Below are 26319 nucleotides of genomic sequence, written 5' to 3'. Positions count from 1 at the left end.
TTGGCTGCTCCTATATATCTGATGGCGAATGTACAGACCATAAAAAAAGGCGGTAGCTATAGCTTATTTTTATTGAAGCTTTGTTGATATTAATTGTGGACTCAAAATATAAGGATTATGTTTTATATAAGTTGTTTTATTCATAACTAACGACACGCCCCGGCTTCGCACGGGTTAACAAATTGTACACCTAAACCTTCCTCAAGAATCACTCTATTGACAGTTGACAGGTGAAAACCGCATGAAAATCCGTTCAGCAGTTTTTGAGTTTATCGCGAACAAACATACAACAGACAGACTCGGCGGGGGACTTTGTTTTATAAGATGTAGTGATTTTAATTATTGTCATAGTGCGAAAAAGTTTTTAGTCCAAAACAGGATCGAGCTGTATTGATTGACGAACTTTCTTCTAGCCCGTATATTATTTACGTCTCCTGGGTCACTTTTAACCTAACCTTTCGTACGAGTGTGGTGGTCAGAAATCGTGAGTTCAAACCGTGAAGACAAAAGTGATGTTGTCTCCTGGCTAACGACACAAGAACAAGTATATCAATTTCTATTAGCTGAGGTATATTGGGAAAGTTCTATAGGGCCTTAATAAAAACAACATATACAACAACTATTACATTTTATTAACTACATATCACATAATAATTACAAATAATAACCAACAACACATCTGCTTACTCTAACGTAGGATACAGAATAAGAAAATTTATAACAACGAAAATATAAATGAATTCATTCATAATTCAATAAAATTTATTTTAGTCTTTTCAATATTTTAAATAAAAAAAGTATAAAAGTCATGTAAATCGCAAGCGAAGCGAAAAAATCGTATCTTCAGAATGAAAGCGTTTATGGGCTACGCTGACTACTTAGCAGGCCCTAGGCTCGTTTGCCTCCACTTTAGAATACGAACTAAGTAATTTAATTTGCTTCGAGTTATTCCCACTAGTTACCACCAAGTTGTGACCAGTGGTAACAATAGATTTTTTTTCACATCTCCAATGGTAACAACTGAGAAACATTATTCCCAGTAGTTACCACCAACTCAGTTTATTGGTAACTAGTGTGATTTTTTTTCTCAGTTGTTGCCAGTGGTAAAAAGTAAAAAATTTCAGTTGTTACCACTGGTAAAAACTTGGTGGTAACTTGCGGGATTTAACCATATGATAAAATGAAGGTTTTTATAAACATTTGCTTCGCATGCAATATTTTAATAGTAATCAGTACACCAATACCCTTAAAAATAAATTAAAAGTAAGAATGTAAAAGTGAGGATATCGCCGAATAAATTAAGTGAGACAAGTAGCAGGTAACATTGACTGATGCATGCGTAGAACGAGGGATAATCACAAAGAAACCTCCTTTAAGCGGTATCTAGACGGGATGATCAAATCGACCGATTGACGCCAATTTTTGGCGTCAATCTGCAATTTCATCACCAATTTTAGATTTATGGTGATATTAGAGCCCTCTAAATTGAAAATGCCCCAGAACGAAAATACTGGCGTCGCAAATTGGTATTCTTGCGTTCCTCATTTTATCGGTAATATCGGTCATTATCAGCGGTTGAATTCGGCGAGCCAAATTGGCGTTTTCGTCCGCACGTCCTAATTCGATCGGGCAATTTAATCAGATTGGCGAAAAATGGATTAATCTGGATACGCCTTTATAAAAATACATCGTTTCATATTGGCACCACTGTCCCTATAAACATGATTTCCATTTATCGTGCGTGAAATTGTTCAATGTAGAACTACACAGTTACTTGTTTAAAAAAATGTAAAAGGTAAAATAAAAACGTTCGGAAATCAAGTATGTACTACCCTCAGTTCTACGCATTTTCATTTAAAACTGACATTTCTTACAAATAACACGACAAATGCATTATCACCACTAAAAGCTGTAAAAATCTAAATATTAAAACCAAACATAAATACTTTAATTTGTGGAAATTTAAACATATAAAACGAATTGATTTAAAATACCAGGCGTTTCAATATGAATAATAAATGTATTTCAGCACAAACCCATAGGATCCAGTATACTTCATAAAATTCTGTATTTCCATGTCAATTTGTAGTAGCATTTTAATTTTTAGTCTGTAAGATGTAATTGTGTAGTAATGTGGCGCGTACAGCTTGGCAAAAAAGTGTAGAAATTAAAAAGTGGCGACACTGTAGTGTCGTCCCGCTGCTTATATACATTGGTTTGAAAGTGACGACACTACAGTGTTGCCACTTTTTAATTTCTCCTCTTTTTTGCCAAGCTGTACGACGTACGTGAATGAATAATTGATTAAAAACATATTGCAATTTTATAACACAACTAAAAATAAACACTACTACATATACTTTAGCGTTGATTAGTTTGGGGCTAGGTTGATCTGTGTAAGATGTCTTCTGGGGCCGTTCCTCAAAAGCCTGTAAGTTGTAATACAAGCGGATGTCACTTTTTGACAGCTTTTGTTAGAAAGGGACTTTCACTTGTATAACAAGTTACAAGCTTTTGAGAAACGGTCCCCTGATATATATAAAAAAAATATTATGTATAATGGATCCTAAGGGCTTTTCATAGTAGATAAATTCATCATTCGGCTCACGGACTATAAATAATGACGCTAAGTGAAAATGAACCTTACCCCTTTTATTTTAACGTACAAAACCCAACGGTACCATTTCACTAAGACAGATATCACCATATCCGTTTTGTAAACTGAGCTATGCGATGGCGAGAAACGAAAGTTACATTACAAAAATATGGGATGTTTTTGTTCTATCTATCTACTGAAAATAATATTTAAATCCTAGGAAATAGAAATAACCATTAAGTATAAAGAAATTCAAGTATCAAAAAAATTACTTAAATTTTAAAAATTGTTGGCTTCTCTTTGAGTACAGCAATGCCTATCCCTGGGGGCTACAGGTCACATTCGTTCTCATATATATAAGATAATATAAACATATCTTTAACTTGACATTTATGCCACAGTGTGCGTTATCATCGCTTTACCACAGGGTGGACACGCAATACATCAAAAAATCATTGGCGTTTATATGTGTGCACGGCACGTCTGTACACGCCTCATTGTGTATGTGTGGGTAGGTAACTTTAGTGAGAGCACGCCAGAAGTCCGCCAGATTCATGTCGCGGCCAGTCGCGGGGCGAGGTAATGAGAGTCGGGGCGGGGCGGTGCGTGGCCGTTCTGTATGATAATACTATTACTTATTCTGTGGCTTTACCCATCATGTACTTGGGCCGGTAGCCTGTGATTCTCACAATTGAGACAATTTTAAAGGAAATAGAATTTAAATCTAAGGAAATAAGGTAAATTGTAATGTAACTTTCGATCGCAGCCGGCTAAATCGCGTGATCCCCTTATACTATGTCTTCGTAATAATTTAGGACCTGAAAGAAACGAAAATCTATTAATAATAATAACACATTCATTACATCTTCAGATGGTAGTACATTATTAACCGAAATTTGCTGGTAATCATTTTAAATGGACGATCTTGCGAGTAATTAATACGAAATAAGTAGTTGCCATTTTAGCAATGTAAAATATAGTGCTTTTCTCAATAATAGTGCAAGGAAACGGAATATTAGTAATTACATAGAAAACAAACTACAAAACAACAAAACGTTATAGTAACCGCTTCAGCCTATACAATGAACGTTTAGCTCACTATTGTGGCACGTTGCTGTTGAGTGCTGTATGTGTCATAGTCTAGGACCAATGGCTATCAAGTGCTCTAAGTGTTGCAGTTTAGGACAAACTCACGTGTTACGTGTCGCGTCTCTGGAACCGCCCGGCCAGTTTGTAGGCGATGAACGGCCACGCGGCGAGCAGGAGCAACGTCGGCGGGCTCAGCTCCTGCCACGGCCACCGCCATCCGTGGTGTTGTCATATGACTGTTCAGTGCTCTAAGTGTTGCAGTTTAGGACCAACTCACGTGTTACGTGTCGCGTCTCTGGAACCGCCCGGCCAGTTTGTAGGCGATGAACGGCCACGCGGCGAGCAGGAGCAACGTCGGCGGGCTCAGCTCCTGCCACGGCCACCGCCATCCGTGGTGTTGTCATATGACTGTTCAGTGCTCTAAGTGTTGCAGTTTAGGACCAACTCACGTGTTACGTGTTGCGTCTCTGGAACCGTCCGGCCAGTTTGTAGGCGATGAACGGCCACGCGGCGAGCAGCAGCAACGTGGGCGGGCTCAGCTCCTGCCACGGCCACCGCCATCCGTGGTGTTGTCATATGACTGTTCAGTGCTCTAAGTGTTGCAGTTTAGGACCAACTCACGTGTTACGTGTCGCGTCTCTGGAACCGCCCGGCCAGTTTGTAGGCGATGAACGGCCACGCGGCGAGCAGCAGCAACGTCGGCGGGCTCAGCTCCTGCCACGGCCACCGCCATCCGTGGTGTTGTCATATGACTGTTCAGTGCTCTAAGTGTTGCAGTTTAGGACCAACTCACGTGTTACGTGTCGCGTCTCTGGAACCGCCCGGCCAGTTTGTAGGCGATGAACGGCCACGCGGCGAGCAGGAGCAACGTGGGCGGGCTCAGCTCCTGCCACGGCCACCGCCATCCGTGGTTTCGCTAGAATAATAATGAAAAGTATAAGAACCTGTATGACACTTTACATGTGAGACAAATACACGGTGTAACATGAGGAAACCGAATAATTTTAACAGCGTATTCCTGATCATATTTAGAGACAAAAATGTCCTATAAACTTTTTTGAAATATGCCTAGTTTCAGAGATAATATTAATAAAAAAAAATATTATTGTTACATATACTGGGTCAAGCAAATCTTGTCAGTAGCAAACGGCGGCAAATTTGAAAAATCGCGGGTTAGCAACACTTGTGTTCGAATAATTCGAAAATCTCGTGTCATCTGTGTTTTATCTGTGGAATGTGGATCGCGAATGACAGCCATCATCTTTGTTTACATTCTGAATCGATTCTATTTCAAGAGATATTTCTGCTGTGTCACCATTAAATACCAATATATTAAATAAAATTGTGCTTAATCAAAGATAAGGTGCCTACAATGCCTACAGTTCCAACTGATAAATCTAATAAAATATTAAAATCCAATAGGACATCTATCTGCTGAAGCAATGATTTTATTCATTACATTCTTGTTTAACGGCATATTCCACTTCTAATTTTATTTTGAGATCTTCAAATTCACCACACACCGCTTTTAAATTGTCCGTCCATACCATTTAATAACAATTTCAAACATTTTCAATAGAGAATCCACGAGTGACAATTTGAATTGACGTACGTAACAGGGCGCGCTCAGCGGAAAAAAAAGTTTTGTTTCGATGTACATTGTACATTGCTGCTTTTCTTAGCGCAATACTACTCTTTGAGTGTTGCCCGACTTTAGTTTGCTTTACATTGCTACTGACAAGATTTGCTTGACGCACTATAGTGTAAAAGGCCTTTTTGATGGTGATTCTGCTATGGGACGTAATCTAAATATTCTTATTGATAATGTCATAAAGTGATACTTTGCAAAAAGTAGGTTTTACGAAAAAAAAATGTAAAAAACAATTTTAAGTTACAAGTTTACCAATAACATTAATTTTTTATGTACAAATACATTCAATAAATGGAAAAAAACAAAACAAAAAATTTTTTTTTGGCGATATTTACCTAAACTCATATTACATTTTTTCCTTCTTTTGACCTCATAAATGCGTGGTTAAAATTATTCGGTTTCCTCATGTTACACCGTGTACAATACTCGTCTGCATCTTGTGTTTAAATTCAAAGTGTATAGTTTGAATAATTACTTCATGCTAATAAATGGGAGAAGAGGGTTACTGAGCTGTCCTATAAAATACAGCTTGGCAAAAAAGAGTAGAAATTAAAAAGTGGCATCACTGTAGTGTCGTCCCGTTTTCTCATATAATTTGGTTTGAAAGGGACAACTACAGTGTTGCCAGTTTTTAATTTCTACTCTTTTTTGCCAAGCTGTACACACGTTCACTATAATTAAAGTGTTCTGACATATAGGACTTAGGTGGAAACTCGAGCGAGAGAGGCATGCGACCCTCACTGCACGTTGCTCGAATCCCTTGGACTCGCTTCACACGCTTGCACACTCCGTCGAATATGCCATTGGACGCAAGCTACTGAGACCGTACAGTCAAGTCTTTTTTTTTTCACCTTATCACTGTGACAATTACCTACCCATACAGGGATAAGTTCGCCTTTGTTGTATTTAATTCACTCTGTAACTGTGTTTCTCGTGTTTTTATTTCTATGCACAATAAAGTATAATGTACATACATACATACAATTAATATAAAAGCCGCTGCACTTCTCATAAATGTGACAAGGTACGAAATAGTGCAGAAATCTATTTTATTCCATGATTGTAGATGTAGAGGTACACTTACGTTCATGAGTCTCTCTCCCTCCACGGCTTTCCGTAGAGCGGCTACATCGGCCTCCAGGCGCGCTAGCGTGCCTGGCAACTGTTCCAGCACCTTGAGATCTATCAACAAATAGAATTCATTAAACTCTTGTCTGTTTAGGTATAGTTCGTAGATTTCTAATAGAGCCCGACGCCTAATCCTATTGTCTATTATTAAGTAAAACCGTACGTGCTACTAGCGATGGGCGAGTCGAGTTATCTGATTCGAATAATCCGAATCAACCTACAGATGAGTTGATTCGAATCAAGACTATTGGCAATCCGAATCAACTCGGCCACTAAACTGACTGGTAACTTGGTATCCCATCCGCTGACTCGGCGAATGAATCGCCAATTCACCAACTCTCCGAGCCGAGTCAACGCTACGCTAAGGCCATTCAAAAATAAACCTTAATTCGATAGCCCGAAGGTTCTTTTTACAACAACTGCCGCTTGATTCGCCATCCCGAGTCGAGTTCACTGGTAGTATGGCCATTGAAAAATAAACCTTAATTCGGTGTCCTGAAGGTTCTGTTTACAACAACTGCCGCTTGACTCGTTTGCGGCTCCGCGGCCCGTGACCTTGTCGCGAACCACGCAAACCGTCGAGTCGAGTCAGTTCGAATTTCAACTCGGATCAGTGGCCGAATCGATTCGAATGATTCGAATCGAAAAAAAGTGGACTCGTCACATCGCTACGTGCTACTTACCTGCAAAAAAGGGTCTTAATTATTCTATTTGGCACCTGAGCGCCGGCTAGTCCAACGCTCAAAAAACCAGTGCAGGTGCGCTCTCCGATAACGCGCCTTTGTTACGCATCTCGGTGACACATTTTAGACTGGTTCTGTAGCGTTCGACTCGCCGGGCCTCAGTAACCGAAGTACTGTACTTTTTATGCAGGTGGTTGTGGCACGTGGCACGAGCGGGTTTACTTAACATTAGACAATAGGATTAATTAGCCGTCGGTCTCTAATAGAAACCTACGAACTATAATATAAGGTTCGTCTGGCCAAATTTTAAATCATCTTTAACCACTTTTTTTCGAGAACGATTTTTTCTGCTCTATACAGCACAAGCGAGGTTTGAACCCACGATTTTTGACTACGACACGCCGAGCGAGAGCGATTTAAAAATATAATTTAGAAAATAAAAAAACCCGACTGCAAAAAAGCTATCTTTAGAAAAAATATTTAAAAAAAAAACTGAAAAGATAAAAACAAGTTCAGTAGTCGAGAACATTGAATCAGTTTCATGATTAACATTTCGTATGTCAATTTTGGACCTTGGAGTTTAAAAATAATGTCCAAATCGCTTGTGACGGATCCAGAACGAGGCATACGAATCGTTATGACACAGATAAAACAAACTATACATTCTTATACGAAACAGCAACTTCAACAGTCGGGACCCATTATTGTCGTCAACATTAGTGCCGCAGCCTAGACTTTTAATGGGTCCCGACTGTTGAAGTTGCTGTTTCGTATAAGAATGTATAGTTTGTTTTATCTGTGTCATAACGATTCGTATGCCTCGTTCTGGATCCGTCACAAGCGATTTGGACATTATTTTTAAACTCCAAGGTCCAAAATTGACATACGAAATGTTAATCATGAAACTGATTCAATGTTCTCGACTACTGAACTTGTTTTTATCTTTTCAGTTTTTTTTTTAAATATTTTTTCTAAAGATAGCTTTTTTGCAGTCGGGTTTTTTTATTTTCTAAATTATATTTTTTTTATTTAACACTTTTTAGTTAGTATATTATAAATGAAAAAGCCAGCCAAGTGCGAGTCGGACTCGCGTTCCAAGGGTTCCGCATATTACACAATTTTTAACAATCAGTGCCGGATATCATTTTATCACGGAAGTTGGCAGCACTGCAGCAATAACGTTGCAACAGAGTAATGTTGCTGCAGTCGCCACCCGAATGTCACCTTTATCATACCTTACAAAGTTATAGAAAACGCGAGCGAAGCGAGCGCGAAAATTTTTCAATATAAAAACGCAATTTTACTTTTAGTCCCAACTAGGCGCGAATCCAGAGAAGGGATGGGACAGTTTTCTATCAGCCTAGCTTCGCATAGGGCTCGATATTTAAGGGTCTCAGCGAAGTTGTTTTCATGCATAAAATATGCAAGAAAGCAGAGCTTGGAATTGAATTGGCGAAGTGTGAGAAAGGCAGTAGGCCCAGCTGCGAAAGAGGAAAGCTTGGATTTGGATCCACGCCCAAGTGTAATTAAGGCAGAAGATCAACTTTGCCGTAAGGCAGAAGGCCTCGCATAAGACCTAACGCCGAACCGCAAAAGAGTGGGTTGAAATCGAATCTATGCATGTAATCACGACTCTTCTACTGCTACCGATTGTTTCTTAAAGAATTACGCGCCATTTTTTTTTGCAAATTAGCTTTTGGACAGCTAAAAAAATCGTGTGGTAAAAACGATGTGTGTGTCCCTAATTTTAAAATTTGTTCACCTTTTTCAACCTGGCATTTTGGTGCCCCCCCTGAACGTGGTGCCCTAAGCACGTGCTTGTTTTGCTTATTGGTTACAAAGTCTGGTTACAAGTTCAACCATTAAAGTCGACGAGTACAAAAAACTTTGAGCTAGCTCACGCTTGACTGTACATTTCTAATAGGTTTCCTGTTATCTATAGGCCTATTTTATGTATTTTTTTTTTTAATTTTAGACCTAGTAGTTTCGGAGAAAAGGGGGCGGGATGGTCAATTTTTTGCCTATTTTCTTGAATAACTTCTAAAACTGTTTATTAGAAAATTATAAATTATTAGAAAATTATAAAAAAAAATTATTTGAGATCCTTACAATAAGCTCTTTCATTTGATATGTAACATGATATAGTTTGAAAAATTTAATTTATTATTTTTTTCATGGGTAGCCCCCAAAAGTGGCCCCCATGTTTAAAATTCATTTGTTTACGTTACATGTCCGTATTTGAATAACAAACTTACATATGTGTACCAAATTTCAACTTGATTGGTCCAGTAGTTCCGGAGAAAATCGGCTGTGACAAACGGACAGACAGACGGACAGACGCACGAGTGATCCTATAAGGGTTCCGTTTTTTTTCCTTTTGAGGTGCGGAACCCTAAAAACTGTAAAAGAAACCTATAACTGATTTTTTAATGCCTATTCGGTGATACCCCACTCGACATATTTCGTAAACTTTTTTTTTTCAATTTTGGCGTTTGGTTGTCGCCATATTGAATTTCGATTACTGTCATGTCTTTAGTGACACACGCAAGAGTAAGACGGTTCGATTGACGTTAGAATTATCAAAATCGGTTCACGCGTTTGGTCTCTGGAGTGCCACATAGGAACAAACATACATACATACGTACATACATACATACATACATACATATATAGGCTGATAAACACATTACCCTCCTTTGCGTCGCGCAGTCGGGTAAAAAAGAGTTTCAGCTAAAGATTGTATTTTTCGACCGACTCTCATGAAATTTCCTGAGTTTGATAATTATAAAGAATTTCATTGTAGATCCGTTTTGGATTTGTTCCCATGGATCTTAACCATTTCGAAAGGCGGAATCATGGGGGTACACGAGATATATTAGGTTACTGTTTATTAATTTCATACATTCTTTGTGTTCAAGAAAAGTATTAACGCAATGTGGCATTCTGTCACGTCAGTCAAGGGACAATTTGTAGCACAGTTTGTTAGAAGAAATGTTATGTCGCATTCTACTAACATGATTATTATAAGATGCCGTAGATGGCCCATTACGTAAAGGGTAAGTATATATATAACTACTTTTACATGTAACAATGGTGACGAGTGGGAAAAAAAAGTTGATTCTCTCTAATAATTGAACGAGCGTGAGTAAATATGCAATAAAAGACCTATTATTACATATAAAATGAGAACTATTTCTTCTAGTGTAAATTCATGTCTTTTTGGTATTAGAAATTGCGAAACAAAATAAACTCTTCTTTATTAGTTTTATGATTACTTCAAATTCCATTGAAAGTATTTGACGCGAAGTGTACACCGTACAGTAACCTGCAATAATATGTTACTCTTCGAAGGCCGCAAAAATATGTGACTAGCTCTTTATGGCTCTGCAAATAAGATCGTGTCAGATATTTTTGCGGCCTTCGTTGTGTAACATATTATGGCAGGTGACTGCACAATGTAGGTACATTCGTTTTATAGTTTTAATGTATGTATATTCATTGAGGATAGGGAACGGTGGCGATAAACATGAGACTTACAATCTGACGCACGCTCCGCGCGAACATAACCTTATAACCTGATGAATAGAGTTATAATATACTGATGTTTAGTATAAGGAAACGTAAACTGACAGCAGCTTTTATTTTAAATCTGCGGCTTGAGTATAAAAAACCCGCCAAGTGCGAGTCGGACTCGAACACCGAGGGTTCCGTACTTATTAGTATTTGTTGATATAGTGGCAACAGCAATACATGATGTGAAATTTCAAAATTGCAGCTGTGATAGCTATTATCACGGTTCACGAGGTACAGCCTGGTGACAGACAGACGAACGGACAGAGGTGTTTTAGTAATAGGGTCCCTTATTAACACAGTGTATGCTAATTGATAAGTTAGTTTTTAGGGTTCCGTACCCAAAGGGTAAAACGGGACCCTATTACTAAGACTTCGCTGTCCATCCGTCCGTCTGTCACCAGGCTGTATCTCACGAACCGTGATAGCTAGACAGTTGAAATTTTCACAGATGATGTATTTCTGTTGCCGCTATAACAACAAATAGTAAAAACAGAATAAAATAAAGATTTAAATGGGGCTCCCATACAACAAACGTGATTTTTGACCAAAGTTAAGCAACGTCGGGAGTGGTCAGTACTTGGATGGGTGACCGTTTTTTTTTTTGTTTTTTTTTTGCATTATGGTGCGGAACCCTTCGTGCGCGAGTCCGACTCGCACTTGCCCGGTTTTTTAATTGTGTTAACTAGTGTGGCGTGTACTCACGTGTGAGCTGCGACGTGATCTGGTGCGCGTGGCCGTTGCTGAGGCGCGGCGCCTGCGCGGGCGCGGGCGGCGGCGCGGCGTGCGCGGGCGCAGCCGCACGCTCCGCCACCTCCGGGTCGCTCTGCCGATGCAAACACAATGTTTCATAACGGATTTGACAATGAATAGGAGCGGTGCTGTTTAGAAAAAGCTGCTCTAAAAATAAGGTTAAAGAACAGTTAAACAGTATTTCTTTTCAGGATGATTCCGTCACTCCAAAGAAAAAAAGACCACGTGCAACCTCCAACTACTCCAACCTACAACTAAATTATAATTAAATATTTAATGATTTAATATTTATTTTTTTATTTATTTCTACATGACATCAAATCTCTCCAAACGGCCTCTACGTGTTGGATCCATATCCCCACGCACGCCTTATAAATGACCGGGCTCGAAAGACCCGAGAGTTTTAAAACGGAGATACAAATAATAATAATAAATATTTAATAATCTCTTTTTTTTCATAATAATATTCGTATTAAAAATTACATTTGCCATTTAAAATAATATGCTTAGTACATATGGTGCTAATTTACCGCCCCAATGCGGTAACTAGTAGCACTATACGTGCATATGTCTAAAATTTTAATGGCCATATGCACTGTAAAACGTTGTACAATACACGTGCGAAAAGGTAATTCGCGACTCGTGTCGATTTAAAACACCCCCTTCGGTAGTGTTAATTTATCGCCACTGATACGAATTTCCTACTTTTCGTACTTGGAACACCCTCAACTGGAAAGGGCAACTTTCACAGGGTCTCCAATGTTTCTACTTTTTTTCTATAGGAATATAGCTTAAAAGTGAACTACAATTTATTTCACATATTGACAAAATTTCAGCGAAAGCATACAGAATGATGGGATTCATTTTCCGCCAAAGCAAGGATTTTACAAACCCTAAGACTCTGCAACTTCTATTTAACGCATTTGTTAGGTCAAACTTAGAATACGCGACTACAGTTTGGAATCCTCATTTCAATGTTCACATCCACACAATTGAAAAAATTCAGAACAAATTTATTAGAACAATGAAATATAAATTTAAATCTTTTAGCACTGACAATTTAGAGTCTCTTCAAACACGTAGAGAAATTAGAGATCAAATTTTTTTGTTCAAAATCTTACATGGCCTTATTGATTCACCTAATCTTTTATCTAAAATTTCAATTCGCTGTCCTAATCGGCGAACTCGCTCCACAAACCTTTTTGCAATTGACTTTGGGCGCACTACATATGCAAGAAATAGCTTTTTAGCTAGAGCGTGTAGAACTTATAATGAAAAATTTTCTGATATTGATATATTTCATTTATCATTACAACAGTTTGTTTCTGCAATAAAAAGTACAGTTAATGGTAAAAATAATATCCATTAGTAATTATATTACATCATACTTTCCAATGTTCGCATGTTGTTTTAATGTGTGTTATTACATCAATTCAAGTTAGGTATTCGAGTTATGCATGTTGTAAATAAATTCTATTAATGTTAAAGTAGGTTTAAGTTTGAATTGTTTTAATGTTAGATTCTGAGCAACATAACTGTTATTATTCATTAGTGGAAACTGTGTGGCTTGTGAATGTGTTATCTGATTTACTATATGTGTTGTTTTTGCCTGTTTGTTTCCCAAAGGTTTAAATAAATAAATAAAAGACTAGCATCCAGAGCATAAGATTCGAAAAAAAAAAACATAAATTTGACACTTTTGATAGGATTGGCTTGGTTCAGGCATATCGCTACACTTACCACATTAACATCGACAGTGGCTAAGCCCCCGGGTTGGCCTGTGTCGGCGTTCACCTGACTCCACTGTTAGTACATTAGCCACAACATATAACAAATAACAAGAATACATAAATAATAGTTTTGTAAGCATAAATATACATATATTATAGATAATTCGCCAGTAACTAGCCAATGTTAGTAATTGGCCACCCTAAACTAAAAATGAAGTCTATTCACCTATAATCAAAATTTATTTTAGTATAAGGCGACTAGTTATTGAAGGCTGGCCAGTTATTGAAATCTTATACTAAAATTAATTCTGTTTATAGGTAAATATAATTCATTTTTAGTTTAGGGTGGCCAATTACTAACAGTGGCCAGTTATTGGTAAATTACCTTAATTTAAAAAAGAAAACAAGAACAAACATAATAAGAAAAGAGAGTAAACAATGTACACAAACATACAGTTACAAACTAATATAATTACTGATACATATAGATACTTACCCCCTTATTCATAAACGCGCTACGCAACAAGCCTCAATTAGGATTGTTCATTTTTTTTAGACCCCCATTTTTATTTTATTTTCTGAAAATATAGGTTGTAACGCGAACTTTCCCAAATATATCAATAAACTATGGTTAGTTCACATGGAGCCTACTAGATGGCGCTAGTAGTCCTCGATTTCGATGTAAACATTAGCGATATTTTATCTTTCCCGTAGTTTTAAAAATCCAAAACCTTGCGTAACTTGTGTCATGTGTTGCCTAGTTTTTTTATGTAAACATAACGAATGTGCAAACTAAGATTAATGTAAATTTGATAGCTTCCAGTTCCTAGGCAATGTTTAGTTCCTTGAGCCTCACAGGATGGCTCTACTAGTACCCAATGTTTTGTTCTTAAACCCAATGTTCCTGGAGTCTTAAAATTATGATTTCAAGCATTTCATAACACTTGTATTTTTACTAAAACGTAGCAAATGTATAGATTTGGATTAACGTAATCTTGAACATTCATATATATATAGATATAGTTCACCTATCTGCATAAAGATGGCGTTAATAGGCCTATCATATCTCGTTTCTGAAACCTGTAAAAAATACAGAACATCATGTAACATGTTCCTAAAAATATATCGAATGTATCTAAATAGTTTAACGTACATAAAAACAACGCGCATGTTCGTACAATTTAACTGTTTACCAACTTGTCACTAGATGTCACTGTACAGCGCGCATACTAATCCTACATGGCGGTGTTAAGATTTTTCCTAGAATAAGGACCCGATACACCGAATATTGTTAAAGTTGAGAATTAGCTAGGCGATAGATTTGTACGGCCTGTGTACCCCCTGGGACCTTGACGGACTATCTTATCAGAAATTAGGAGTTTTCCCGGTTCCCCTTGCGCACGACAGCTGTACGTCTTGGACGCTGTTCGGCCGTAGGAGATTCGTTAATTTCGGTCAGTTTGTACATATTTGTATATTATTGTTAGCGCCGACTGTTGTAATTAATATACGGCTATCTGCCATCACTCCGTGTTTCTCTTCGTTCCTCATCGCACGCCCCACCCCTCGAAGAAAACTACTCCACAAGGTTAATTTAAGATACCAATTTGAATGATTTAGTAATTCGTGGCTCGGTTGAATATTTATAATTGATTGAAAATATGAGATACGACTTCTCGTAAATTACATGTCGTCGGCTGATTAGGATAATGCACAAGCAACAACAAGCATTAAAAAAATAGTTGTCATTGTCAATTGATTGTAATGTCACCTGTTGACAATGTCAGTGTCACGTGTTTCTATTATAAATAACAATCGTCTGGAATGGAAAACTTGTTTATTTTGAATCATTAATTTCAAAATACCTACGCTATAAATTTGAGAAAGCTGATTTCAGAAATCTGTCTAAGTTATATAATATAACTTAGTTTTATTGGAGTATGTATCCATATAGCATCCAACTCCAACCATAACTTGGCTGAAATCAAGGGAGCAAAGATACAAATGTAAGTTACCTAGAAGAAGATTGGATTCATAAAATAGTAAAACGCTTGTAGCGTTAGGCGTAAAGGTAGCTTAGCCCAGTGGGTACTTTATACCGGCTTGTCACCATAGTTTGGATATTGTACTACTTACTACTATATTAGGAACATGCCAATTTTGCTAATTATATCCTATTATTTCAGGTCATCGTGATTCCTATTTAGATACAGCTGTGGGATATGTAATGTACAAATGAGGTTGATTTTGTTAAGGCACTTGGGTCCAGAACAAAGTTGAGCATTTTGTATTGAAACCAACGTCATATTAATTATTAATAGTCGTAATACTTTACGACCGTAAATAATGCCTGGGAACAGAGTAAATAACAAACCATACACTTCTCTTCTGGATGGTCAACAAGAAGCCATCATTGTCAGATGCTCGCGCAGAACTTGATAAACATACATATATGTAAAGTTACTATTTTTTTACATATATGCATATATTTCCTAAATTAATACAAAAGTAGGTAAACAAAAACATGTTTTATTATTCACAACTCTTTATTAACTTAAGTGTTGTCCACCATGATATCAGCAGTTTGAACTGCAACATGTTCCTGGAAATTAGAAATTATATCTTTTTAAAGCAGTTTCAGGCTGAATTTTGAGTATGGCTATGTATTCTTGTATATATTCTTTCTTTCTAGTAGGCACCATCTCTGTTTAACGATTTGCCTTTAGATACTCTGGCTACATTACCACAGAAAAAAAATAGATACCACGACCCTACCAATAAAGTGAGCTATTAAATAATTGTAGTAAAATAATATTAATTTTATACTTACATCGACGTGATCCTATAGCAATACCGCCCACAATCTCTCTGCTTTGCCTTAAGGTTGACTGGTAGAGAATGCTTTTGGCATTAAGTCCGCCTTTTGTACGATAAGTTTTTCTTTTGTGCAATAAAGTTTAAATAAATAAATACTGTGTGTAACACGTGAAGTAGGTAGGTATTCCAAGTTTAATTCACGGCACCATCTTTCACGTCGTAGGTCTTCGTGGATTCGAACTATTATTTTTGTGAATCATTCCCACACGTAGGAACAAGGTTTTTGATATATTATTAAGCAATGAAATCTACTCTTTAGGTATTAATTATAAATCAAATCGTAACAAACAAGCGCAGCGGTTATAACTGAAATTTTTTATTATGACAATCGATGACAATGATAACGTTGACAATTACGTGAGTGACGGATTTATTTACTATGGTTTGATAACTTTTATTATGCGATGACTTTACATTCAGCCCAGGAGAAGGTCAAACTAAGGTCATAAGGATATTTGTTGAAATATCTTCAATCCTCAATTATTATATCGCAGCAAATGTCGGAAATTGTTTAGAAACCTTATATCTCGAAATGGTTTTCGAAATAGAACATTTAAAAAAAATGAACAATCCTAATTAGCGAATAATCGTTTGTCTTTATCTGTCATTTTGACTTATGCATTTGTAAGAAAGGGATAAAACATAATTTAACTAAATCAGGCCCGTAAAGTTTTATGAATAAGGGGGGTTAGTCTACATAGTTAAGAGAAAAAAGAAAGTTAGGAAGAAGTGTACATTGCCTGCGCTTTTAATATTTAAAATATATCTTGTTTACACACTTAACTGCCAAATATTTCTAAGAGAAAGAGACAGGTATATTTCACAAAATAACCGTTCAGCACAGGCAACGCACGCAGATCGCAGTGTAAGTGTTATAATCAGTATACCGTCTTAAACATTAGATAATTGCTCAAAAAGCAGAAACACAAATATCTACTATCTACCGTCAGAAGTATCACACTTCGTAATCGGCACCAACATCTCAGATTACTTATTTTTTATTAAATAATCTTCACCCATCAGGGAAAAATGGTGTTCCGGATATTTGGGAGGCATGCGCGGAGCCGCAGCCAATACGTAGAGGCCATTTTGACACTTAAATGAAATGTAAGGGTTACACCGAGCGGATGCTGCCCTTACCCGTGGGTACAAATTATTAAGATTTTTCTTGACAAGGCTATTCATAAATTACGTCATTTCAAATTAGGGGGGGGGGTCTGGACATCGGATGACGGTACCATGAAGTAGGAGGAAATGGGGTCATTTGAAGCATAATTTTTAGATGATTATGGGGGGGGGGGGTCAAAAATCGTCAAAAATCGATGACGTAATTTATGGACAGCCCCCAATACAAATGAGAAATGAAAATATAAGTGCTTTCAGAAAACTTAGATACACAATTTTGGTTTGAATACACTACACACGTATAAAACGGCATACAGTACCTACAACACCTACACCACACAGATACACTATACGTACAATACTAACATCGACCGTGTCAATGTACTCGTCCTCTGAGTCGTGGCGCGTGCGGGGCACGGGGGACGACGCGCCGCTCACGGAGCGCGAGCCTGTAATAAAATAAAGTGAGTTGTTTTACTGGATTGGAGGGAGGGAGGGGCACGAATAATATCTTTGTGCCCCGGGTTATCTCGCCTGCACGTGGTCCTCCTGCTGTTTAACGGAAGAGATAGCAACAGAGAAGGAAAACTTGAAACAAACCCGGCTCGGTGCCAGCCGTCATGCACCTGCAGCCTATCCGACTCCGCGCGTATTGACTTGTCTTTCCCGCGGATCTAGTCGGTGAGGCCGAGAGAGAGTCACGGGTCTTGGGCAACCCTGTGTCTCTTCGTTTGTGTCTCAGGCGATGCAGTGTCTGTGGAGAGGAAACTTCACCCACGACGGTTTGTCTCCCTACCTGTCACTGTTTGTATAGTCTGTAATAGACTCGAAGGCCGATGATGATATACTGGATTATTATATTGTGGCCCTCGTACAATTAGATTGGGGAATTAATTGATAAACTCTTAAGACATCAAATGCCAGAGCTAAGCGCCCGCTAGGCGAAAAAGGCTATTATGGAAATAATTACGAAAGTACAAAAATACAAGTATGTGCGCTCTGCTTCGAAATTTCATAGAAAATTGGATGAGACTGATTAGAGCCTTCGTAAGTTCACGTCATATTTTATCTTCAGCAATGGTTTTAGTCTCATTCCCGCTCAGTCCAGATCAGATCACAAATGGTCTCGCCAGAAGACCAGTGCCCTGTTAACTGTTTATAAAAAGGGTCTTCCACTTGTATTAGAAGTTACGAGCTTTTGATAAACAGGGCACAGCGCTGACTTTAGGGCTAGCATTATACTGAGGCGAAAATATTTAAGCTATACTTCATGTTTTAAATATAATTTGTATGAAATTTAGTTTTAGTTCGCCATGAAAAAACTAAATTATTTTTATTCTTATGAGTTCACACCACGCCTTTCTGTAGTATCACCCTTGAACTCATTACAACTTGTAGCTCACTTTAGACAGTTTATACGGTCGCCATGAGTGTACCGAACCGTCTCGCGTCTATCAATTACAAGTATTACAACCCGAAAGCGACGCTTACATTACTCGCTTCTCTTTGCGCATGGTGAGGCATAAAAGCAATACTAACCGATAGGAGTGTTATGCTCAGAGCGGACCCTGCGTAGAACGTCTCCGGCCACCAGCTCCAAGTCCCTGTTGGGGAATTCTTCGTCCTCATCATCCACTGACAGGAATGAAGCCACGTCGGAACTGTATGACATGGTCTCCACGATCTGAAATGGAAATCGTACATTTCAGTTAAGCATGAAGACTAGGAAGTAATAGGGAATATTACGCAAAATTCTGCGTAGAGGACGTCACTAGGTCAATCACATGGCCTGCCATGAAACACGATAATATAAGTTCGGTTTCTGCCTCTCTATCATTCTTGCTTATTCGATTGATACAGAGGCAGTTTCGCGTTTCTCGGTAGGCCACCTGTAAACAAACCGCCTTGATGCATCACTGTTATAGTGAAAACTTGTCAAAAAACTGTTTAAGGCCTAGTATGTATAAATTGGGTAACGAAGATGGGTAGATGATATAGTGAAGATAGCTGGAAACACATGGACTCGACAAGCAAAAGACAGAGACCATTGGAAGGGCTTGGAGGAGGCCTTTGCCCAAAAATGGGTACCTCACCTTTAATAATATGATGAGTAAAACCACCCAAAATTTGTAATATTTGTGAGAATAAAAGGCTTAAATAATAATAAATAAATAAATAAAATGTATAAGTTACTATATGGTTTATAATACTAATTATTAGTACTGTACTCTGGCATTGGAAGAACCAGAAGAAATAGGACCATATGTGCTAAAATGGAAATAAACATTCGTAGTTGTAATGTAACTACTAAATAATGGAAAACGAGGACATCCCAACTTCGCTAAGCGGAAAGCAAATAAACAACGTTGTTATGTCAACAGACGGCATAGGAAACTTTGGAAGGGCGAATGTTAAGGTCAGGCAAAACAATCACTATAATGTCTGGTACATAAGGTCAACTCCATTAATCAATATATTGACCTGGTATAGACATAAGGTCAAGTCAGGGGGCGAGTGAGCACCAATCAATGCGAGCATAAATATGGAGATATCATTCACCTGAGCAGGCCCCGTAGACAACATGCCAATCGCTAACGCTACGTAGCGAACGAAACGCAACTGTCTCTGTCACACTAATATGGAAGAGCGATCGATTAGATGGCGAAGCGCAAGCGATTGTCTCCTTGGCTAGGCCTAGGGTTGCCAGATGGTCGGGATTTGGCGGGATTCTCCCGATTTTTAGCACGTGTTCCCGATTCCCGATAAAGTGAAAACTGTCTGTCCCGAAAAACAGCTTCAGGTTATAAAACAATAATTTCAAGTTCCGAACTGTCGTCGAGCGAGCGAGCGACCCACGTCGAGCGTACTGCCCATAATGTAAAATATCGTTGTTGTTAATTCAATTACGGCGCACAGACCTCTTCTCAATAAACTGTCGCTGCAACAATCATCTGTCAAGATGCTGTGGCCAATGATGATGATGAATTCAATTACTTTAATCAGAATGTTTTTTTTTTCCCGACTTAATTCCCAATATCCCGAAATATTTATATTTTTTCCCGATAAAAGCACTTTTCGATCCGGCAACTCTAGCTAGGCTGGTACTGGGCACAAAGATTCGTCATGTCATACTTAGGTAATGACAGAAAACATAAATGTTGCAACCAACAATGTCACGACAGTAAGTTGGTATTATTTCTATACCTACCTACTTCCGAAACTTTTCGTAGGTAACCATTTTATGAAGTCATAACTAATATTTCAGTTTGAAGGTTGTTATCCTTTATTTTAAATTTCAATAACATATTGTTATGGGGCTATTCATAAATTACGTCATTTCAAATTAGGGGGGGGGGACTGGACATCGGATGACGGTAGCATGAAATAGGAGGAAATGTGGTCATTTGAAGCATGATTTTTGGATGATTATAGGGGGGGGGGTCAAAAATCGATGACGTAATTTATGGACAGCCCCTATGTATATATATACCTTGTGTAGTTCGTCCACGTAGGCCTGCATCGCCTCTGTCTGTGACATGTTGCCGAGCTTGTTCCATGATTCCCATTTTGCTCTGAAAGTAAACAAAGCATTAGTACATATTTAACACTGACTACAATTGGCCGAATATTAGGTAATTATTCGATATTCGGCAAGTTAGCCAATGCTGCCAATGTTCGTATACGGCCGAACTTTTCGGTTAAATTCAGCACTTTAACCGAACAATTCGGCCGAAAACGAACATTGGCAGCATCGGCTAACTTTCCGAAATATTCGGCTTATGTTTATGTAAGCACCGTAAAAATATAAACTCCTCTCCTCCAGAACTTCACAAGAAGGTACTTTCTTCCATCGTTGTTTTCCCGTTGTCATTAAAACTCATGATGGAACATGTTGAATACATTTAGATGTTTTAATTATTTGGAGAGAGTGTTGATTTGCGAGTTCCATACCTTTTGACCTGTTTGTTTCTATTAGGGAACTAACTAAAAGTTTTCAAATGGTTTATTAGTATGATACATATGAACAGAATAATTTGGTCTAATATTCGGTTCGGTAAGATCTGAACCGAACATTCGGCCGAATATTCGTATTCGGCAAACTCAATATTCGTATTCGGCAAACTCAATATTCGTATTCGGCAATCTCAATATTCGTATTCGGCAAACTCCATATTTTGCTCATATCTAAAACTGACTAATAATTTGATTGAAGCATAAGTACGATTAATACGATTGTAATATTCTATATAAATCAGACATCGTTAATGCTTGTTTACATTTAAGTAACAACAGACTACATAATTATTACGAACCTAAACACTCGACAAGTTTGTTTTCGTATTGTTACATAACATACAATTGCTAATGTTGAGTCATAGTTTTTGCCAAATCACGGTGCAATATGAGTATATGAGTCACCATCACAAGCCGTCAGCCGTTCGGGTCAAAAGTTGACAGCAATTGACGACATTTTTCTGAGAAATCTTTGTTTTTAAAAAAGATGTTGGGTGACAAAATTACCGCTCAGTCTGTATTGTGCTGGTTAATTGCTATTTGCTAATACGTTTTAACATTAAGACGAAAGTGGAGGACGCGCGCGAAGTCGCCTTTTTATACAAACGTAGTTTTTATTTTCCTCTCTAAATTACAATACCTAACTATACCTTACCTTACCTACCTTTACCTTATAGGTTAACTGGAAGAGATCCCTCAAAGGGACAAGTTCGCCTTTGTACTTCTTACTAATTATTGTATGTTATTTTTAATATGTCTTTTTGTACAATAAAGAGTTTACTACTACTACTAATACCTGTTGACGACGTCCCAGAAGCCGGGTTTAGGTTTGTCACAGGGTCCTTCTGTGGCTTGCTTGAAGTAGCTGTAGAAACGCAGCATCAGCTCATTGCTGGGCTGGTATGACCCTGGAACAAAGGGAGATGGCGATTTATAAAAGTTTACAACACATGTAACCCACAAGATGGCAGAACCTACTATGCACATGGAAACGTACCTACGAGAACGGTAGATGGTAATTGCTTTGGCAATGTACATGTGCACATATGCTTCCGATTCAGGCCACAAGATGGCAGACCCTCCAACGCGCACGGTCCCTATCTTTGAAAGACTAGGAACCTTTGACCAATTTTAAGGGCCAACGTCAATATTTCATAAAATAATTTGTTTTGTTCCCCAAGTTGAATTATACCTAATGTTGGAAATGAAATGAAATGAAATTATTTATTGTCAGACCCCTGTGGTACAAATATAAAAGATGTTAATGGTGATACAAGTCCTTTTCCGCAGTCTACCATATTTATGGTGTACAATATTTACTATCATGCACTAACTACATGAAAATTGAAATTGGAAGTTGGAAATGAGTTAATTTAAGGTTTTCGAATAAGGGATCTTATTAATGTATTTTGAAGAAATGACCGTCCAGGAACTGTCAGTATTTTTTTGGGTCCTGCATAGGCTCACTTCAGGATATTCCATTTTTTCGGATGGCAACTCCAAGGGGTCTTCAAGTTTTTGTGTTAAGACTTTTCTACTTATCTAAAAGCTTACGAGTGTTATCATCACAGGCCTTTCAGTCTATTAACTACAGACTACATAAACAGTATTTAATTACACAAACGGGTCTACCGCGATATAATTTCATTGTTTTTACCTTTAATTCCGACGTTTCAGCTGAGTTGCACCAGCTGTGGTCACGGAAAGACTGACGTCCCAACAAATGTCAACGGAGATATTAATAAAACACCACTAAACTACCCGAAATTAGTTTATAAAAATGTTCGGGGTAGACAAAGAAATTTGTGTAATTAAATATGTGTACAAAACGCGAGAGTTTAAAGTGTTATACATAAACAGTGTCAGGCAGGGCGACAACGAGTGTTATACACTTATTTAAATGTTATATATACGCTGAAAGAGATAAATATTATCATTAACTTAAATACTCACTGGTAAACATGTATGCAAAGAATGAGGACATAGGTTATCGAGCTTCAATATTGGCAAACACATGCACAATGTTTGCATACAATGGTATAAATATTAAATATATAATGTTATGTAAACACATAATGTTCTAAGTGTAACTTAAATAGAATAATATTGAAACTGTTTAATCTAATATTTTGCAAACAAACGAGTAGGTAGAGTTAGACAAAGATAAGTTTGCATCGATTTTGATAGCACACGCAGTGCAAGTGTTATTTATACGTCATAATACTCATAAATCTTATTTAACTATTTGTTTACTGTATGTTCATTTTATGTCTTTTTCTTCTTGTCTGTTACTTTCCGTGATTCTTCTCACTTGATGGTCTTACGGAAGATCAGCGCTGATCTAATAATACGAGATTTAATAAATAAATCGATTTTATTTCAGATTATATTTAAATTGATTTAATATCGAAATTGATAGTCTTTTCTTATAGTTAGTCTCTGTGTGGTACTTATACGCATAAGTATGTGTGTACACTTTTTGTTGACTTTACGAGTACTACACTGAAAGTCGGCAAACCACAAGTGATTTGTCTAACATAAAGTCTAAACTCAAGAACATTGTATTCCTCCTCCTCAGTCGTTCACTCTTGACAGAGTGGTCGTGGTTGTATGATGAGACGTATCTATTGTGGATAACGCAGCCCTCGCAATGTGCCTCCATTTGCCACGGTCTTCGGCGTTACGGGAACATTGGACTATGGTGGTTTGTGTCGCAGATTTTATCAGGTCTGTCCAGCGCGTAGGTGACCGACCTCGTGACCGCTTGCCTTCAACTCGTCCCTGGACAACGAGACGTTCCATGGAGTTTTGGTTTCGTGTAACGTGCCCGAAGTATTTGAGGATTCGTATTTGAACAGTCGACGATAATCTCTCCTTCACTTTGAGCTTGGAAGTATTAGAACGGGTCATTTTCTATGAAAATTCTCAGGCAACGTGTACAATGCAAATTTGCGGTTCTCTTATTGTAAAATTTATGAGCGGGTAAGACAAACCTTACTTACACATACATTTATGTATATTTTGACATGTTTTGTGGACATTTGTAACGGTCGAAGCTACACAATCTAAACATCCCAATATTCAGCACACCTGCAATATACCCCATTTTTTATTTATTTTTTATTTATATGAGCCTAGAGTGTCCCACTGCTGGGCAAAGGCCTCCCTCCTCCCTTTCCACGCATCCCGATTTTGACCCGTCTCCCACCAGTTCCTATCAAAGGCGTCAAGGTCATCTCGCCAACGCCGTCGAGGTTTGCCGCGACCCCGGGTTTGATGTGGGACCCAATTGGTTGCTGTTTTTGCCCACAAGTCATCCGGCATACGGCAAACGCGTCCCGCCCAGTCCCACTATCAGCTTGGCGGCTGTTTCAGCTACGTCGGCTATTTGAGTTTTGGAGCGTAATACAGTATTTTTGATGCGATCGGTCAACTTCACGCCGAGAATACTACGCTCCATGGCGCGCTGACAAACCTTAAGGTTGGATTTCTGAGCTTTTGTCAAAGACCAAGTCTGAGCTCCGTAGGTCAGGATGGGAAGAATGCACATGTCCATGAGCCTTCTTTTTAAAGATATAGGGAAATCTCCCTTCATCTGCTCCTTCATGGACCAATAGCTCTTCCAGGCACTTCCGGTTCGTCTTGCGACCTCCTTGTCCTGTCGTGCCTGGAAAGAGACTATTTGGCCCAGGTAAATGTATTCTTGGACATATGACATTTCTTCTCCATCCACTACCACTGTTATTTTACGGCTGTTAGTCATGAGCTTGGTCTTTGACATGTTCATCATTAATCCCACCTCAAGGCTTGCCCTACTTAAGTCTTGTAGCATGGCACCGAGCTCCGTAGCTGAAGAGGAAAATAAAACTATATCGTCGGCGAAACGGAGATTTGTTAATCGCCGTCCACCGACGTCGATACCTTTATTCTCCCATGCAGCCGCCAGCTTCCTGAATATTTGCTCAAGGGTACTAGTGAACAGCTTCGGCGATAGCGGGTCACCTTGCTTGACGCCTTTCTTTATATCAGTGTTTTCCAAACTTTATGGGGTCACGGCCCTTTATGACCACTAAATTTTTTTCGCGACCCCCCTACCCCGTCTCTACGTTTTTCTATATATATAGAGTCTGTGCGGAAAGAGAAGAGTCGTGAAATGTATGGCATCCCATACATTCTACGGCTCCTCTCTTTCCGCACAGACTCTTAACAAATTTGGAACCGCAGACCAGTGTTTGGAACGCACCCTTGAATAATAGCATTCACTCAGTTACATATTTAGTAAAACATTATTAAGTAAATAAAATTAATGGATTCTTAGCAAAAATTTAGTAATGGACAACATCAAATTTTCACAGTACCTATGCAGTTTGATTCTTTCCTTTGCATGGTTAAAATAATTCAAGGTATATCATCAGATAACTTTGTAAACGTGGAAATTCATATTCCTGCTATAGTGGAGAGCTTGCAAAGTTTAAAAAAAACTTTTAAATTATTTCTCAAATGAAACACTGGTTGGTGATGAAAAATGTTTTGAAAATTCATCATCTGTGAAAATTTCAACTTTCACGGTTCATGAGGTCCAAAAAGCGTTGAGGAATCAATTCCCAGCAAACTGGAAATCATTTTCATTTAATACCTTCATTTGATCCTAAATGCGAATAATCTGAGTTTGCTCCATCCCAGGAGGTGTGGATAAATTTTGGAAGCCTTGAGAGATACGTTTTACATTGGATTGACAAAACCACTCGATGTAGAAGGAACCCACCGTCAAATTTAATGTCACTACCAGCAAGGTTGTTGTAGATCCGACACTGGGAAAAAATCGGATTTTAACACGATTTTACCAAATAAAACATATTCAAGTGGCGGCCATTTTTTACAATGTTTGACTACTGATTCATATATTAAGTACCGTTACTTTTCGGATCCTCAAATATCAATTTTTATCACGATTAGTGCAAATGATCCGTCGGACGTACTATTTTTGAACTACAAGCAAAAAACTGAAAAAGAGCAAACATTTTTCTACTAGGTACTCCTGGAATGGAGCAAACTCGGATTACGCTAATTACTAATTTATTAGAACCAAATGAAGGTATTAAG

At 38.1% G+C, this 26319-nt stretch overlaps 1 protein-coding gene and 1 long non-coding RNA gene across 5 annotated transcripts in view; both read right to left on the bottom strand.

Annotated features, from left to right (window-relative positions):
* Positions 1-611: 611 nt before the first annotated feature.
* On the bottom strand, positions 612-3914 carry LOC134677165 (uncharacterized). Its single transcript, XR_010099991.1, has 2 exons — positions 3791-3914; positions 612-3414 (listed from the first exon to the last, which is right to left on the bottom strand). It is a non-coding gene; the product is annotated as an uncharacterized LOC134677165 (long non-coding RNA).
* Positions 3915-4448: 534 nt separating this feature from the next.
* The window catches only part of LOC134677070 (acyl-CoA-binding domain-containing protein 5), a 35370-nt gene continuing 13499 nt past the window's right edge, over positions 4449-26319 (bottom strand). Inside the window, exons 2-9 of one of the 4 annotated variants that reach the window (XM_063535512.1) lie at positions 22013-22124; positions 20693-20774; positions 18742-18886; positions 17560-17651; positions 13211-13273; positions 11423-11543; positions 6421-6518; positions 4449-4601 (exon numbers count right to left, since the gene is read on the bottom strand). In XM_063535512.1, the coding sequence (XP_063391582.1) occupies positions 4482-4601; positions 6421-6518; positions 11423-11543; positions 13211-13273; positions 17560-17651; positions 18742-18886; positions 20693-20774; positions 22013-22124 (833 nt within the window). In that variant the 3' untranslated portion in view covers positions 4449-4481. The remainder of the gene's footprint in view (positions 4602-6420; positions 6519-11422; positions 11544-13210; positions 13274-17559; positions 17652-18741; positions 18887-20692; positions 20775-22012; positions 22125-26319) is intronic. The other 3 variants (XM_063535513.1, XM_063535514.1, XM_063535516.1) reach the window with 3 other exon arrangements.

This window comes from Cydia fagiglandana, chromosome 25, assembly GCF_963556715.1.
Source record: "Cydia fagiglandana chromosome 25, ilCydFagi1.1, whole genome shotgun sequence".
NCBI lineage: Eukaryota > Metazoa > Arthropoda > Insecta > Lepidoptera > Tortricidae > Cydia > Cydia fagiglandana.
The sequence above is the reverse complement of the archived record's forward strand: the minus strand, read 5'-3'. Positions and strand labels throughout refer to the sequence as shown.